Source organism: Bison bison, unplaced genomic scaffold (assembly GCF_000754665.1).
Source record: "Bison bison bison isolate TAMUID 2011002044 unplaced genomic scaffold, Bison_UMD1.0 scf7180017864280, whole genome shotgun sequence".
In the NCBI taxonomy this organism is placed as follows: domain Eukaryota; kingdom Metazoa; phylum Chordata; class Mammalia; order Artiodactyla; family Bovidae; genus Bison; species Bison bison.
In genome coordinates, this window is record NW_011494852.1 from 3,681,495 (window position 1) to 3,698,533 (window position 17,039).

Here is a 17,039-nt window from a genome sequence, read left to right on the forward strand (position 1 = left end):
ATCACCAGTCCCGTCCACAACTGGGTATTGTTTTTGCTTTGGCTCCATCCCTTCATTCTTTCTGGAGTTATTTCTCCACTGATCTCCAGTAGCATATTGGGCACCCTCTGACCTGGGGAGTTCCTCTTTCAGTATCCTATCATTTTGCCTTTCCACACTCTTCATGGGGTTCTCAAGGCAAGAATAGTGAAGTGCTTTGCCATTCCGTTTCTCCAGTGGACCACATTCTGTTAGACCTCTCCACCATGACCTGCCCGTCTTGGGTGGCCCCACACGGCATGGCTTAGTTTCATTGAGTTAGACAAGGCTGTGGTCCGTGTGATTAGATTGACTAGTTTTCTGTGAGTATGGTTTCAGTGTGTCTGCCCTCTGATGCCCTCTCGCAACACCTACCGTCTTACTTGGGTTTCTCTTACCTTGGACGTGGGGTATCTCTTCACGGCTGCTCCAGCAAAGCGCCACCATTGCTCCTTACCTTGGACGAGGGGTATCTCCTCACCGTTGCCCCTCCTGACCTTGAACATGGAGTAGCTCCTCTCGGCCCTCCTGCACCCGCTCAGCCACCTAAGAATGTATAATTCAAAATAATCATGTATGCTCCCTTTGTTATTGTATCTGCCACACAGAGCTCCATGTTGTCTTCTCTGATTCTTGGCCAAGCCATGAATCTTTGAAATTTTCCTTACTTTCTCAGGCTCACCTTGTATTTTCCCTGCCTCATTCATAAACTGTTTATTTTTTCAAGGATTCCCTATTTCATATTAATAGATTATCAGTTAATTATTTTTATAATAGTATGTTTTAATAATATCCTAATTCATTTCTTCAGTCTAGGTATTTTTTTGTTGTTGTTTTGTAATCAGTTCCTACTTCATGCTAGAGCATTATCTGTCCACTCAGTGCTGAATGAAACAGGGGTTGGGCTTGCTCTTGGGAAGTATATTATCTCTCTACCACTATGTGACAAACTACAAACTAGTAGCTTAAAACTACACTTACTTATTATCACATAGTTCTGCTGGTCAGAAGTTCAGCATGTGATGGCTAAACAAAGTACCAGCTGTGGCTGCAGTTCTTTAGCACATGGAGTCCTCTTTCAACCTCTTTCTGGTTATTGGGCAGAATTTCTTTTCTCAGCTTTCCATGTGGCCCCCTCTGTCTTCAAGCCAACAGCCGGCAAGGTCTCGTCCTCTCACTTTGAATGTCTCTGATTCCCCTTCTTTCCTGAGACAAGAGAAAGCTCTTTGAAGGGCTTTCCCAGAGAATCCAGGATCATCACCTTGTGATATATCAGCTAATGGGGTAAACTTGATTATATACCTTTTTCCATGTGATGCAGTATCTTCATAGGCATGATGAAAGCAAAGGTCATGAAGGCCTTAATACTACCTTAATACTACCTTAATAGAGGGAGGTTTGGGGGAAATAAAAATCATAACAAAGAGAAATAATTGTGTAACTGAAACAGATAGGAATGACAAGAATGAAGCATTAGAACAGAAAAGCATGGACATCCTTAGACAAGGTTAGCAGTTTTCAGTATTCCTGATGAAGTGATGCTTTACCTTAAACTATCCCTGGGTCAGGAAGATCCCCTAGAGAAGGAAATGGCAACCCACTCCAGTATCCTTTCCTGGAGAAACCCATGGACAGAGGAGCATGGCAGGCTACAGCCCATGGGATCATAAGAGTTGGACACAACTCAGCAACTAAATCACCACCACCATATATAGGATGAGAAAGATCCAGTCTGAAAACAACATGTGCCAAAGGGTTTGGAGAAGTTGAAGCCACCAGCAGATGGAACCAAAGATGAGAAAATTTGTGACACATTCTAGGTGCTGAAAGGGGCAAGTGAGGTAAATAGGGAACAAAGGGAATTATGACTTGATATGAGGCCTGATAGGTAAGCAGGGACCATATTATTAATGGAAAGATATGTGGATTCTATTCTAAGTGTCAAGTATAAAAGGGGGTGGGGGATGAAATTTCATCTATACCAGAAACCTGTTCGAAATGTTAAAAAAAAAAATATTAGTGCCCAGGAATGTTCCCTGCATGTTTTGATTCATGGGGTCTGCGATGGTGCTTGAGTATCAGTTTTTTAACAGGCTCTTTTAGAGATTCTTATCCATATCTAAGTATCAGAAATGAAACCTTTGTTGCTAATCACCAGCCTTTCTATTTTACATACTCTCATTCATCTCTGCATTCCTCTTTGACCTTTTTAAAAATTTTCATAACAGTATTTTAATATTATCTAGGTTACCCATTTTTAATGGACACTATTTTCAATTTGTTCCTTCCATTGAAATCCAATTTTTCTCATATAGGAAAATAAAATATTTGGGAAGTTTTTGTTTTCTTTCAGATTTTTTCATTGAAGGATGAAATAATCAGCTATAAAGAAATTCTCACCTATGAAGAAATGTGCATCTTTTGCTCTGCATCAGAGAAATTTTAATAGAAATGAAGTGAATGTCAGGAATATGGGGAGAGTTTTTGTCAAGTCTCAATGCATGTTCAACATGAGAGAACATGTTCTAGTGGAAAAATCTACCAGTGTAAAGAATGTGGAGAAAACTTTAGCAAAAGAAATCAGCTCACTGTACATCAGAGGTTGCATGTTGGTGAGAAATCCTAAAAATGTAAGGAATGTGGGAAAGCTTACTTCCCTGGTGGCTCAGATGGTAAAGCGTCTGCCTACAATGTGGGAGACCCAGGTTCGATCCCTGGGTTGGGAAGATCCTCTGGAGAAGGAAATGGCAACCCACTCCAGTACTCTTGCCTGGAAAATTCCATGGATGGAGAAGTGTGGTAGGCTACAGTCCATGGGGTTGCAAAGAATCAGACACAACTGAGCGACTTCACTTCACTTCAGCCTTTGTTAAGCATGGAAGAACTCGTACTGGTGAGAAACCAAATGCATGTAAGGAATGTGGGATGACCTTTAGCAGTTGCCATCAACTTACTGTACATCAGAGTCTGCATACTAGTGAGAAACGCTATGAATGTGGGGAATATGGGAAAGCTTTTTATAATAGCTCACACCTCGTTCAACATCGAAGAACCATAACTGTGAGAAGCCCTGTGAATGTAAGGAATGAAAGGAAAACTTTCATAGTGCATGAAAACTTATTTGGCATCAGAGGATTCACACTGGAAAAACCTTTTGTCTGTAAAGAATGTGAAAAGGCCTTTAGTACCTTCTTATACCTTGTTCAACATCAGCGAATTCATATTGTGAAAAACCCTATAAATGTAAAGAATGTGGGAACACCTTTAGCACTAGCTCCCCCCTCCCCCTTATTAAACATCAGAGAATTCATATAAGTGAGAAACCCTATGAGTGTAAGGAATGTGGGAAGGCCTTTACTGTTTATGGACAGCTTACTTGACATCAGAGTATTCACACTGATAAGAAACCCTTTGAATGCAAGGAATGTGGAAAGGCCTTTAGACTTAGTTCATTTCTTAATGCACATCAGGGAATTCATCCAGGAGTTAAGCCCTATGAATGCAAAGAATGTGGAAAAGCCTTTAGTCAAGCCTCATACCTTGTTCAACATGAAAGGCTTCATACAGGTGAGAAACCTTATGAGTGTAAGGAGGGTGGTAAGGCCTTTAGTACTGGCTTAGCTAGTTCAGCATTAGAGAATTGATACAGGTGAGAAACTCTATGAATGTCAGGTGTGTGGCAAGGTTTCTATTAGTTGTTATCAACTTACTGTACATCAGAAGGTTGATACTAGTGAGAAACCCTCTGAGTGTCAGGAATGTGGAAAGGCCTTTAGAGTACATGTACATCTTATACAACATCAGAAAATTCACACTAATGACCCTATGAATGTAAAGCATGTGCAAAACTTTTAGTCATGCCTCATACATTGTACAACATAGAATCCATACTGGTGAGAGACCCTATGGGTGTAAGGAATGTGGGAAGGCCTTTAGTTCTGACTCTTACCTTGTTCAACATCAGAGAATTCATACTGGTGAGAAATCTTATGAATGTAACAAATGTGACAAAGCCTTTACTGTGTATGGACAACTTATTGGACATCAGAGCATTCATACAGGTGAGAAACCCTTTGAATGTAAGGAATGTGGAAAGACTTTTAGACTTAATTCATTCCTTACTGAATATCAGAGGATACACACTGTTGAGAAACCTTTTAAATGTAAAAAATACAGGAAGACTTTTAGACATAAAGGCCTTTAGACATAAAGGCCTTAGAGCACATCAGAGAAACCACATGGCTATCAAACCCTAAGAATTTAAGGAATTTAGAAAGTCCTTCATGTATGGTTCAAACGTTGTTTAACATCAGAGAATTTGTGCTGGTGAGAATCTTTTGAATATAAAATATGTTGGTAGGCTTTTAGAAAATATTCTCATCTTTTATTAGAGAATTCATGATATTTAATTCAGAAAAGGTAAGAAAGCCTTCACTTGTCATTCCTGTGTTTAAATTATCAGAATATCATCATCATACTGGTGGCCAATTCAGAGAAAAGTGGGAAACATTATTAATGCTCATAATATTGACAGCATTTATGACATGTTCTAATACGATTGAATAAGTGAACTAAAAAGCCTTCCAATTGCTTTTAAATCATTTGGAACGTCAGGTAATTCATCTTAATTTTTAAAAACCAGTTGGAAAAGACTCTTGAGAGTTCCTTGGACTGCAAGGAGATCCAACCAGTCCATCCTAAAGGAAATCAGTCCTGAATATTCATTGGAAAGACTGACACTGGAGCAGAAACTCCAATACTTTGGCCACCTGATACGAAGAACTGACTCATTGGAAAAAGGCCCTGGTGCTGGGAAAGATCGAAGGCAGGAGAAGAGGACAACAGAGGATGATATGGTTGGATGGCATCACTGACTCTAAGGACATGAGTTTGGGTAAGCTCCGGGAGTTGGTGATGGACAAGGAAGCATGGCATGCTGCAGTCCTTGGGGTCATGAAGAGTTGGACATGACTGAAGAAACTGAGCGCCGAAGAATTGATGCTTTTGAACTGTGGTGGTGGAGAAGACTCTTGAGGGTCCCTTGGACTGCAAGGAGATCCAACCAGTCCATCCTAAAGGAGATCAGCCCTGGGTGTTCATTGGAAGGACTGATGCTGAAGCTGAAACTCCAATACTTTGGCCACCTCATGCGAAGAGTTGACTCATTGGAAAAGACCCTGATGCTGGGAGGGATTGGGGGCAGAAGGAGAAGGGGACAACAGAGGATGAGATGGCTGGATGGCATCACTGACTCGATGGACGTGAGTCTGAGTGAACTCCGGGAGTTGGTGATGGACAGGGAGGCCTGGCGTGCTGCGATTCATGGGGTCGCAAAGAGTCGGACACGACTGAGCAACTGAACTGAACTGAAGAAGAAGCTGTAGACTTTGCCCCTGAATATTAATCTTTTGCATTTAAACCCCACCTTTTTCTTGAAGGAAGTTGTTTACCGAATGCCTCACTTTCTAGATTTGCTTCCTCACTCTGTCATTTAACTTTTTCCTCAACCCCAGGTTTTTCCTATATTGTAAGTTTAAAAGATTTCAGTGGATTCTGAAGAACACTTCTAAGGTAATACTGCATATATTTGCAAACACCTACTATCAGAGTTTCCCATAATTAGTAATACTAATTGCTAAATTACTAATAGTAATTAGTAATACTAATTGGAATTGGTCGAGGTAGTCACTGCTGGAGTTTTCTATCATACAGCTCCTGTTTTGTAATTAGTGATCTGAATAGGGATATTTTTAACATCTCCATCTGGGAAGTGATCACATGTATGTATGCATAAATTTGAAATGGTAGCCTATTCAGGAAAGAATAATAATGAGATACCTACGTATCAAAACTTTTTCTATGAAGAAAGAACTGTAATTGGAACATTAATTTTAAAATAACAAAATTAATTAGAAAAATAATGCCTACAGGAAACCAGGATTAAAAGCCAGAATTTGATAGCTCACTTCTTTATCCCTACCACTTGTGCAATAATTGTCATAGTGTATGCAACCAATATATCTGTTAAAAGAAGGAATATTCATTTATTCTGGGGCCATTTCTTGAAGAGATTACCTTTCTCTATTGAGTTGCTTTGTTCAAAATTAGCAAAATATAAACTCATATCTCAGAAAACTCCCCAATGCCATGGTACCATGTGTTTCTTATTCTTCTAATACCAAAAAATATTAATTGCTGCTCATCTCAAATTGCTTTGTTGAAGGTCCTTTTTACACATTTTAAAATTAGCTTGTCAATTTCTATAGGGCACAATGGATTTAAGGATTATAACATGGAATGCACTGAATCTATAGATCAATATGGAGGTAATTCATATGTTAACACTGTTAGGTCCACAAGTCCATAAACATATCTCCTTTTATTTAGACCTTTAATCTTTCTTAGCAATGTCTTGTAATATTCAGTGTTCAGGTTTTCTACATATTTTGTTAAACTTAGCCTTAAGTATATCATAATTTTTAATATTATGATAAATTCTATTGCTGAATAACTGGAAAATTATATATAATTTTCCTGCATATTGACTTTCTTTCCTATGATATCACTGGAGTTCTAATAGGTTTTTTAGACTTCTTAGAATTTTATGCATACAAAACCATGTCATTTGTGAATAAAGATACTTTTACTACTTCCTGTCTAGTCTGAATTTCCTTCTTTTACTGCATTTCCTAGGGCATTTAGTATACTGTAGAATAGAAGGGATGAGCATGGACATCTTGGCTCTTGTCTAATCTTAGGAAGAAAACATATAGTTCTTTACCATTAAATATAATCTTAGCTTTTGATCTTTCATCTATGTCATTTACCATGGTGAAAGATTGCCCTTTGATCACTACAGTGAACTGCTTTCAGGAATTCCCTTGTGGTCGAGTGGTGAAGACTCCAAGCTCTCACTGCTGAGGGCTGGGATTCAATCCCTAGTCGAGGAATTAAGATCCCACAAACCTCCAGACCAAACCTACTGAACGCACGCCTTCTAGAGCCCATGCGTTGCAAGAAGAGAAAGCCCTAGCACCACAACAAAGATGAGCACAGCCAAAAAGAAAAAGAAACCACAGTCAAAACAGAGATGAAGAACCTTGAAAGAAATGATAGAGAAGTGATTTGTCACATTCAAAAGATACACAATAAGATTATACACAAGAGTTTTTTCATCAGAAGACTTGGAAGCCTGAAGGCAATGGGCATGTTATGTTCAAATTGCTGAAGGAAAGAAACCTGTTAATCAAGAATCTTATATCTGACAAAATTGTCTTTCAGAAGGGAGCGAAGATTAATAAATTCCTAAATTAAAAAAAGCTAAGGGAGTTTGTTACCACTAGCCATGCCTGGCAAGAAATGCTGAAGGGGAACCCTTCAGGTTGAAATAAAGGGACATTAGAATACCTCAAAGCTATATGAAGAAATAAAGATCTCTGGTAAAGGTACATACATTGGCAATTTTTTAAACTACTATTATTGTAACTTTGGTCTGTAACTCCAGTTAAAAATTTGTACATTTGAGAAACTAATGCATTAAAAAGAACAATTATTAGTCTATGTTTTTGTATATACAAAATATAAAGATGTAATTTTGTGACATCAGTAACTGAAAAGGTTGGAGATGGAACTGTATAGAAGCAGAGTTCTTATATGTTATTGAAGTTAGGCTGGTATAAATTCAAATTATAGTGTTATAACTTTAGGATGGTAACCACATAATAACTACAAAGAAGATAGCTATAGAATATATGTAAAATGAAATGAGGGAATTAAAATAATTCACATTAAAATTTAAAAAGACAGTCATACAAGAAATGGGGGACCAAGAAAAAGCTATATGGCATATAGAAAACTAATAGCAAATGACAGAAGTAAATCCTTCATCAGTAATTACTTTAAATGTAAATAAATTAAACTATACAATCAAAAGATAGAGATTGACAGAATGGATTTTTTTAAAATGAACCAACTATAGTACATTGAGAATGAAAGGATGGAAAAACATATTCCAAGCAAATAATGACTAAAGAGAGTAAGAATAACTATACTAATAGCAAACAAAACAGACTTTATAGGGGAAAAAAAGGTTACAAAAGCCAAAGCAGACTTCACATGGCAATAAATGGTTCTAAACAGCAAGAAGATAAAACACTTATAAACATTTAAGCACCTAATAATACATCAAGATAATATGCAAAGCAAAAAAATGACAGAATCAAAAGAGTTCTACAATAATACCTGGAGACTTGAATACCTACTCTCAGTAATGGATAGAACCAGACAAAAATAATCAATAAAGAAACAGAAGACTTGATGACATAATAAACCAATTAACTCTAATAGAAATGTCATGATATTGTACTGAACAGCAGAAAACACATTCTTCTCAAGTGCACATGGGACAGCTCCATAATAGATCATGTTATGCCACAAATTAAGGCTTAGTTGATTTTAAAAGGTAGGTATCACACAAAGTGTTTGCTCCAATCTCAACCAGATGATGGTAGAAATCGATAATAAAAGGCAAATTGAAAAATTCACAAATTTGTGGAAATTAAACAATACACCCTTAAACAATCAATGGAACAAAGAAGACATCACAGAGAATATTAGAAAGTAGTTAGAGATGAAAGAAAACAAAACCATACCACACCAAAACTTATGAGGTGCAGCAAAAGCAGTATTAAGAAGGAAGTTTACAGCTTTAAAGCATGTATTAAAAAGAAGAAAGATCTCAAATCAATAACCCAACTGTACAACTTAAGGAACTAGAATAAGAAACTAAACTAAAAGCTATAAAGAAAGAAATAGTAATATTTAAAGATAAATAAAATAAAGATAAATCAAATAAATCAAATGGAAACACAAAATCCATCAAGACAGAGTCATGAAAAAAGAGAATATCTGAATAAAACTCTTAAGCACTAAGCAAAATGAATGAGTGATCAAAAATCTCCCAACAACACACAAAGCTGTGAACCTGAAGCTTTATTGGTGAATTTTACTGAGCATTTAAGGAAAAGTTAACACCAATCCTTGTCAAAAATTTCCAAAAGCTTGAAAGAGAACACTAATTCATTTGTCTTGATAGAAAGCCAGAAAAAGATACAGAACAAAAAGTACAGACCAATATTTCTTATGAACACTGATTCAAATATCCTTAACAAAATACTAGCAGACAGAATTCAGGAACATACTAAAAGGACTAAACACCATGTTCAAGTGGGATTTATCCCTGGAATGCAAGGTTCATTCAACGTATGAAAATTATCTCACATCACATTAATAAGATAAAGGGGGAAAACAACATGATCATCTACTTGCCACAGAAAAAGTATTTGACAAAATTCAACAATATTTCACAATAAAAACACTCAACAAGTTAAGAATAGAAGAAAACTACCTCAACATAATAAAAGATATATATGTGAAACCCACAGCTAACATCATACTCGACAGTGAAGAACTAACAGCTTTTCAAACAGGAATAAGGAAAGAATGCCCACTGTCACCACTTCTATTCAACATAGTACTGGAAGTTCTAGCCAGAGCAATCAGGCCAGAAAAAGAGATAAAAGGCATCCAAACTGGAGAGGAATAAGTAAAATTATCTTTTTTTACAGATGAAATAATCTTAAATCTAGAAAACCCTCAAGATTCCACAAAATTACCGTTAGAGTAAATTAAGTCAACAAAATAGGGTACAAAACCAATGCTGAAAACTCAGTTACATTTCTGTATACTAACAATGAGTAGAAAATGATGAAAACAGGTTTTTACAATAGCATCAGTAAGAATAAAACACTTAGGAATTAGCCAAGGAGGTAAAAACTTTACTACATAAACTCTACTATATAAAACATCGTTGAAAAAAAATTAAAGACATAAATAAATAGAAACATCCCACGTTCAGGCTTCCTAGGTGGCGCTAGTGGTAAAGAACCTGCCTAGCAATGCAGGAAACATAAGAGATGTGGATTCAATCCCTGGGTCAAGATCCCCTGGAGGAGGGCATGGCAACATACTCCAGTATTCTGGTCTGGAGAATCCTGTGGACAGAAGAGTCTGGTGGGCTAGTCCACGGGGTTGAAGAGTCGGACACGACTGAAACAACTTAGCAGCCACACATAACCCATGTTCATGGATTGGATGACTGATTGTTGTTAAGATGTTGATTCTACCCAACGCAATCTAAAGATTTCATGAATCCCAATCAAAAACCCAGTAACCTGTTTTTGTTTTTGTTTTTGGAAAACAAAAATCTATACAAAAATTCATATGGATTCTCAAGGGACACAGCTAAAACATTCTTGATAAAGGATATCAAAGGACTTCCCTGGTGGTCCAGTGGTTTAAAATCGCCTGCCAATGCAGGGAACACAGATTCCTGTTCCTGGTCCAGGAAGATCACACATGCCTCAGAGCAACTAACCCCCTGCACCACAACTACTGAGCCTGCACTCTAGAACCCACAAGCTGCACTACTGAAGCCCATGCACCCTAGAGCCCATGCTCCACAAGTGAAACCACTGCAATGAGAATCCCACGCAACAAAACCAGAGCACCCACTCGCCACAACTAGAGAAAACCCAGGTGTACCAATGAAAACCCAGCACTGCCAATTAGGAAAAACAAGGTTTTTTAAAGAAAAAGAATATCAATATTGGAGGACTCAACATTTTCCAATTTCAAAACTTACTGTAATACAAAACCACATTAAAGAAAATACTGAGTTATTGGTGTAAAGATAAAAGTACAGATTAATGGAATAGAATAGAGTCCAGAAATAAGCCCTCCAATATATGGTCAAATAATTTTTGACAAGATCAACCAATGGGAAAACTTGAATATCCACCTGCAAAACAATGAAGCTGGACCCTTACCTAACACCTTACACAAAAATTAACTCAAAGTTGATCAAAGACCTGAATGTAAGTAAGACCCAAAACTATAAAACTCTTGGAAGGAAACATGGGGCAAAAGTTTCATAACATTGAATTTGGCAATGATTTCCTGGATATGACACCAAAGGCATAGGCAACAACAACAAAAGGACAAACTGAATTTCATGAGAATTAAAAACTTTTGTGCATTAAAGGACACTATCAACTGAGTAATAAGGTAACCCACAGAATAGGAGAAATTATATGCAAATCACACACCTAATAAATTAATAGCCAGCATATATAGAGCCCTTCTAAAACTCAATAACAACAAAACACAAACAATCCTATTCAAAAAGTGGAAAGGACTTGAAATGACATTTTTCTAAAGAAGATGTACAAATGACCAAGAAACACATGAATCATTAACAGAAATACAAATCAAAATGACAATGAGATACTACCTCATTCTCATCAGGATAAATATTATTTAAAAAGAAAAAACAAGTGTCAGTAGAGATGTGCAAAAATTAGAACCCTTGTTGAAAATGTAAAATGGTATAGACACTGTGGGAAACATTACAGAGATTCCTCAAAAAATTAAAAATATAATTACTATATGATCCAGTAATTCCACTTTCAGGTATATACCCAAAAGCATAGAAAGCAGGTTTCAAAGAGATATTTTTACACCCATGTTCATAACAGCATTAGTTGCAATAACTAAAAGGTGGAAAAAAATCAAGTATCTATTAAAGGATGAATGAATAAACAAAATATGACATATACATACAATGGTATATTATTCAGTTTAAAAGGAAAGTAATTCTGACACATGCTATAACATGGATAAACCTTGAGGACATTATGCTAAGTGAAATAATCCAGTCACAAAAAGACACACAATATATAGCTCCATTTATATGAGGTAACTAGAGTAGTCAAATTCCATTACAGAAAGTTAGATATTGGTTTTTAGGGGCTTGGGGCATGGGTGGGGGGATAAGAAGTTATTGTTTAATGAATATAGTTTCAGTTTTACAAAATGAAAAGAATTCTGGAGATGAATAATAGTGATAGTTGCACAATGTGACTATACTTAATACCATTAAACTGTATACCTAACAATGTTTAAGATTTTATCAGATATTTTTAATTAAAAAACCTAAAGTTAAGGTATTCATTCATCAGAGAAGTGTGTGTGTGTGTGTGTGTGTATACTCAGTCATGTACAATTCTTTGCGACCCCATGGATGGCAGGCTGCCAAGCTCCACTATCCATGTAATTTTCCAGGCAAGAATACTGGAGTGGGTTGCTTTTTCCTACTCTAGGGGATCTTCCCAACCCTGGGATCAAACCCACATCTCTTGCATTGCAGGTGGAGTCTTTACCAATTCTGCCACCTGGGAAGTTCCTAGGAGAGGATTACTCAGTAGTAAAAGGAATGAACTCTTCATATTCACAGAATGGATGATTCTCAAGATGATTATGCTGTATGAAAGAAAACAGACCAAAAACAGAGTATAAATACTTTATGTTTCCAATTGTACAAAATTCTAGGAAAGGCAGACAAATTCACAGTGAATAAAAGGTAAATCAGTGGTTTCCTTGGGATGTAGCTAACAGTTCTCTGGGGAAGGCAAGGATGGATTGTCAAGGGGCACGAGGTAGCCATGTGGGTGATGGATGGGTTCATTATTATGGCTGTGGTGTTGGTTTCCTGAGTGTACACATATATTAAAACTTATCAAAGTGTACACATTAAATATGTACAGCCAATTATTGCATAGAAATTTTATCTCAACAAAGCATTAAAAGAAATTGTTGCAAGTAAAAATCTGCTCTCCCACTCATTTTAGAAAATTTAAGATTTGGCACCCCTATATTCCCTCTCTCCTCATATGTTGGCACCAAAAATGGTTGGCTGTGTTGCAAATGCCTCCTCCCTGGCTTACAAGATATACCTTCTCTTAGTCCCCATTTCTCTGCCAACAGAACACTGGTTTTGACATGAATAATACAGACAGCCTGCAATAATCCACAAAACCTTTAGCTGATTTCCTCTGCCAGTGGCCTTAGTCATAGGACAGAGGTCTGGAGGTCCTGAGAATTTCTGCAAGTCCTGAATCCTGCATAGTTACATTTAAGGGAACATTTGTGGATGCAATTTTATAACAGATACATTCCCTCTAATCTGCCAATTGGACCCAGTAAGTCTTACAGTAGGTGACTTATACTGGATTTTAGACATCAAAGGCATATGACTCCTTGGCAGAGGCCAGGTAAACAATGTCTACTAGACAGTGTTAAGGAATAGAAGCCATCCTCAGGGAAAAAAAAGGGGGGCCTAAATCAGGCTGCTTCCAGATACACTGGCGGTTGCACAACCTCCCCTTCCTCAAGGTAATCTCTGATCTACAAAAAGTCATGCCCTTCAGGTCACAACATTAGGCCGACCAAGTCCTATAATCTTCCCTAGGAGACCTCAGGTAGCAACACAAATGAGGCCAACTCTGGACTGAGAACTGTTCTCTGCCACCCCACTCTTCACTGAGGCAATAAATTTGGAGACTTGTTTGGTTTGGAAGGCCTTCATCCTGTTCTCAACCCACTCCACACAGTTGTCAGAATACAGGAGATTAAAGGTGATTTTATCAATAAGGCCCTTATCACCCAAACCAGAGCTATGTAAAGTCAAGGATGGATAATGTGGAAGCTGGATGAATCCATCATGAGCATCATACAAGATCAACAATGTCCTTGGAAAAGGGAAACCTCTGCAAGCTGCCAGTAGGACCCAGATCAGGTCTTCATGGCAAAGATGGGTCATGATCACAGTTAAAGCAGTCACAGCGGAAGGGAAGACATCTTCCTATGGCCTCAGGCTACTCACAATTCCCTCTTGAAAAAGGAAACAGAGGCCTGTCTTCTTTGAGAACAGGAAGTGGCTGGCACACACTCTGGAGACCTGCCAGTGGGTAGAGCTGAGATGACTTCTTCCACAGACACTAGCAGTGACAAAAACTCTGACAAAATTTGGGATTGGAAAATGTACCCTTTCTCCAGAAAGCTTCCAATTTATTTAGCATCCATTGGGAATCTCTCCAGCATAGATACTTGGATGAACAAGGTTTAACTTCTGGCTGACAGCTCCTTCATAAAGACCACTCTCAGAGTTCATCTCTAGGAGGTGCTGTTGTGCTGAAGAAGGAGGGAGCACATCTTCTGTACTCTTTTCTCTAGCGTGAATTTTCTGATGCTGGATGAGAGTAGACCTTTGGCTGAAGGCTTTTCCACATTCATTGCATTTATATGTCTTATCTGGTTTGTGAACTTTCCGATGCTGCCTCAGATTAGAACTTCGTCTAAAGGTTTTCCCACATTCACTGCACTCATAAGGCCTCTCACCAGTGTGGACTCGCTGATGATTCATGAGGTCAGAGCTCCGGCGGAAGGCTTTCCCACATACGCTGCATCTGTACGGTCGTTCACCTGTATGAACTATCTGATGTTGAACAAGTCCATCAAAGCGGCTAAAGAATTTCCCACATTCATTGCACTTGTAAGGTTTTTCTCCAGTGTGAACTCTCCAGTGTTTAATTAGGCTGGAGTTGCAGTTGAAGGATTTTCCACACTCACTACACTCATGAGCACTTTTACCAGTATGAATCCTCTTATGATGAATAAGGTTCGAGCGTTGCCTGAAGAACTTCCCACACTCACTGCATTCATAAGGCTTTTCTCCAGTGTGAACCCTCTTATGTTGAATAAGATTAGAACTTCGACTAAAGAATTTGCCACACTCACTGCACACGTGAGGGCTTTCACCAGTGTGAACTCTCTGATGTTTGATGAGACTGGAGTGCTGGCTGAAAAATTTCCCACATTCGCCACACTCATAAGGCTTTCCTCGATTATGATCTCTCTGGTGTTGAAAGAGGCCAGAAGCACAGCTGAAGAATATCCCACATTTGTTGCACTCATAAGACCTTTCTCCAGTGTGGGTTCTCTGCTGAACAAGCGAAAGTTTGTCACTGAGAGCATTCTCAAATTCACTGTACTTCTTATGGAGTTGCACAGTGGGAAAATCCACCACACTTTCAGAGCTCTGCTCTGGCTCCCCCACACTGGTAGTGACCTGATGCTGGAGTAAACCACATCTGGCCACAGAGGCCTTCCCATCCTCCCTGAATGTGAAAGATTTCTTTGATGTGTCATATCTGAAGCTCTTCACAAGCAAGGCCCTGCCTTCATTCCCTCCAATAGACTTGTCCACATTCTGCTGCATCTGTGGCCGGTGAAAGTGGGCATTGAACTTCATCTCTTTCCTATGAGCCTCATGCACGTGTGGTTTCTGCTTGGAATGTGTTGCCCGATGTTTAGCCAGATATAGAATGTCTTTAAAGTGTAGGCCACACAGGTTACAGGGGTAGCCCTTCTGGGTGGATGGAACTGCCTTGGAGTTCATGTTCTGTGACACTTCTACAGAAACACTGAGCTCAGCAGGTGATTCCTCGCTCTCTGTTCCACAGTAAAAATCTGAAAGTAGAGAAATGCTGGTGATATTCATGTTAATTTTCATGGAAGGAAACAATCCAATCACAAATGCAAGTCTGACCCAGGAATGAGTCCATGGGACTGTTAGCAAGATGAGAGGCCTAAGGTCAAAATAAGGAATGGTCTTCCCAGCAGTCCTGGGCTGGTAAGCTCATGAAATAAGGGAGGCCATACCAGAAGCCCAAGGTCAGGGACAGCAGCCGAGAGGAGCAACCCCACGTCCAAGGAGCAGTGGCTGCACGGGTGCAAGAGTACCTAGAGGAGCTACTCCACGTTCAAGGTCAGAAGGGGCGGTGGTGAGGAGATACCCCTCATTCAAGGTAAGGAGCAGCGCCTGCGCTTTGCTGAAGCAGCCGTGAAGAGATATCCCACGTCCAAGGTAAGAGAAATACAAGTAAGACTGTAGGTGTTGCAAGAGGGCATCAGAGGGCAGATACACTGAAACCATAATCACAGAAAACTAGTCAATCTAATCACACTAGGACCACAGCCTTGTCTAACTCAATGACACTAAGCCATGCCCTGTGGGGCCACCCAAGATGGGCGGGTCATGGTGGAGAGGTCTGACAGAATGTGGTCCACTAGAGAAGGGAATGGCAAACCACTTCAGTATTCTTGCCTTGAGAACCCCATGAACAGTATGAAAAGGCAAAATGATAGGATACTGAAAGAGGAACTCCCCAGGTCACTAGGTGCCCAATATGCTACTGGAGATCAGTGGAGAAATAACTCCAGAAAGAACGAAGGGATGGAGGCAAGCAAAAACAATACCCAGTTGTGGATGGGACTGGCGATAGAAGCAAGATCCGATGCTGTAAAGAGCAATACTGCATAGGAACCTGGAATGTCAGGTCCATGAATCAAGGCAAATTGGAAGTGGTCAAACAGGAGATGGCATGAGTGAACGTCGACATTCTAGGAACCAGCGAACTTAAATGGAGTGGAATGGGTGAATTTAACTCAGATGACCATTATATATACTACTGTAGGCAGGAATCCCTCAGAAGAAATGGAGTAGCCATCATGGTCAACAAAAGAGTCCAAAATGCAGTACTTGGATGCAATCTCAAAAACGAAAGAATGATCTCTGTTCATTTCCAAGGCAAACCTTTCAATACCACAGTAATCCAAGTCTATGCCCCAACCAGGAACGCTGAAGAAGCTGAAGTTGAACCGTTCTATGAAGACCTACAAGACCTTTAGGAACTAACACCCAAAAAAGATGTCCTTTTCATTATAGGGGACTGGAATGCAAAAGTAGGAAGTCAAGAAACACCTGGAGTAACAGGCAGATTGGCCTTGGAATACGGAATGAAGCAGGGCAAAGGCCAATAGAGTTTTGCCAAGAGAACGCACTGGTCATAGCAAACACCCTCTTCCAACAACACAAGAGAAGACTCTACACATGGACATCACCAGATGGTCAACACCGAAATCAGATTGATTATATTCTTTGCAGCCAAAGATGGAGAAGCTCTATACAGTCAGCAAAAACAAGACCAGGAGCTGAATGTGGCTCAGATCATGAGCTCCTTATTGCCAAATTCAGACTTAAATTGAAGAAAGTAGGGAAAACC

General features: G+C 39.0%; 1 protein-coding gene across 3 annotated transcripts in view; it reads right to left on the reverse strand.

Annotated features, from left to right (window-relative positions):
- Positions 1-12,422: 12,422 nt before the first annotated feature.
- Positions 12,423-17,039, reverse strand: part of ZNF792 (zinc finger protein 792) — an 18,280-nt gene continuing 13,663 nt past the window's right edge. For all 3 annotated transcript variants that reach the window (XM_010848969.1, XM_010848970.1, XM_010848968.1), the window contains one exon: positions 12,423-15,444. In XM_010848969.1, the coding sequence (XP_010847271.1) occupies positions 13,988-15,444 (1,457 nt within the window). In that variant the 3' untranslated portion in view covers positions 12,423-13,987. The remainder of the gene's footprint in view (positions 15,445-17,039) is intronic.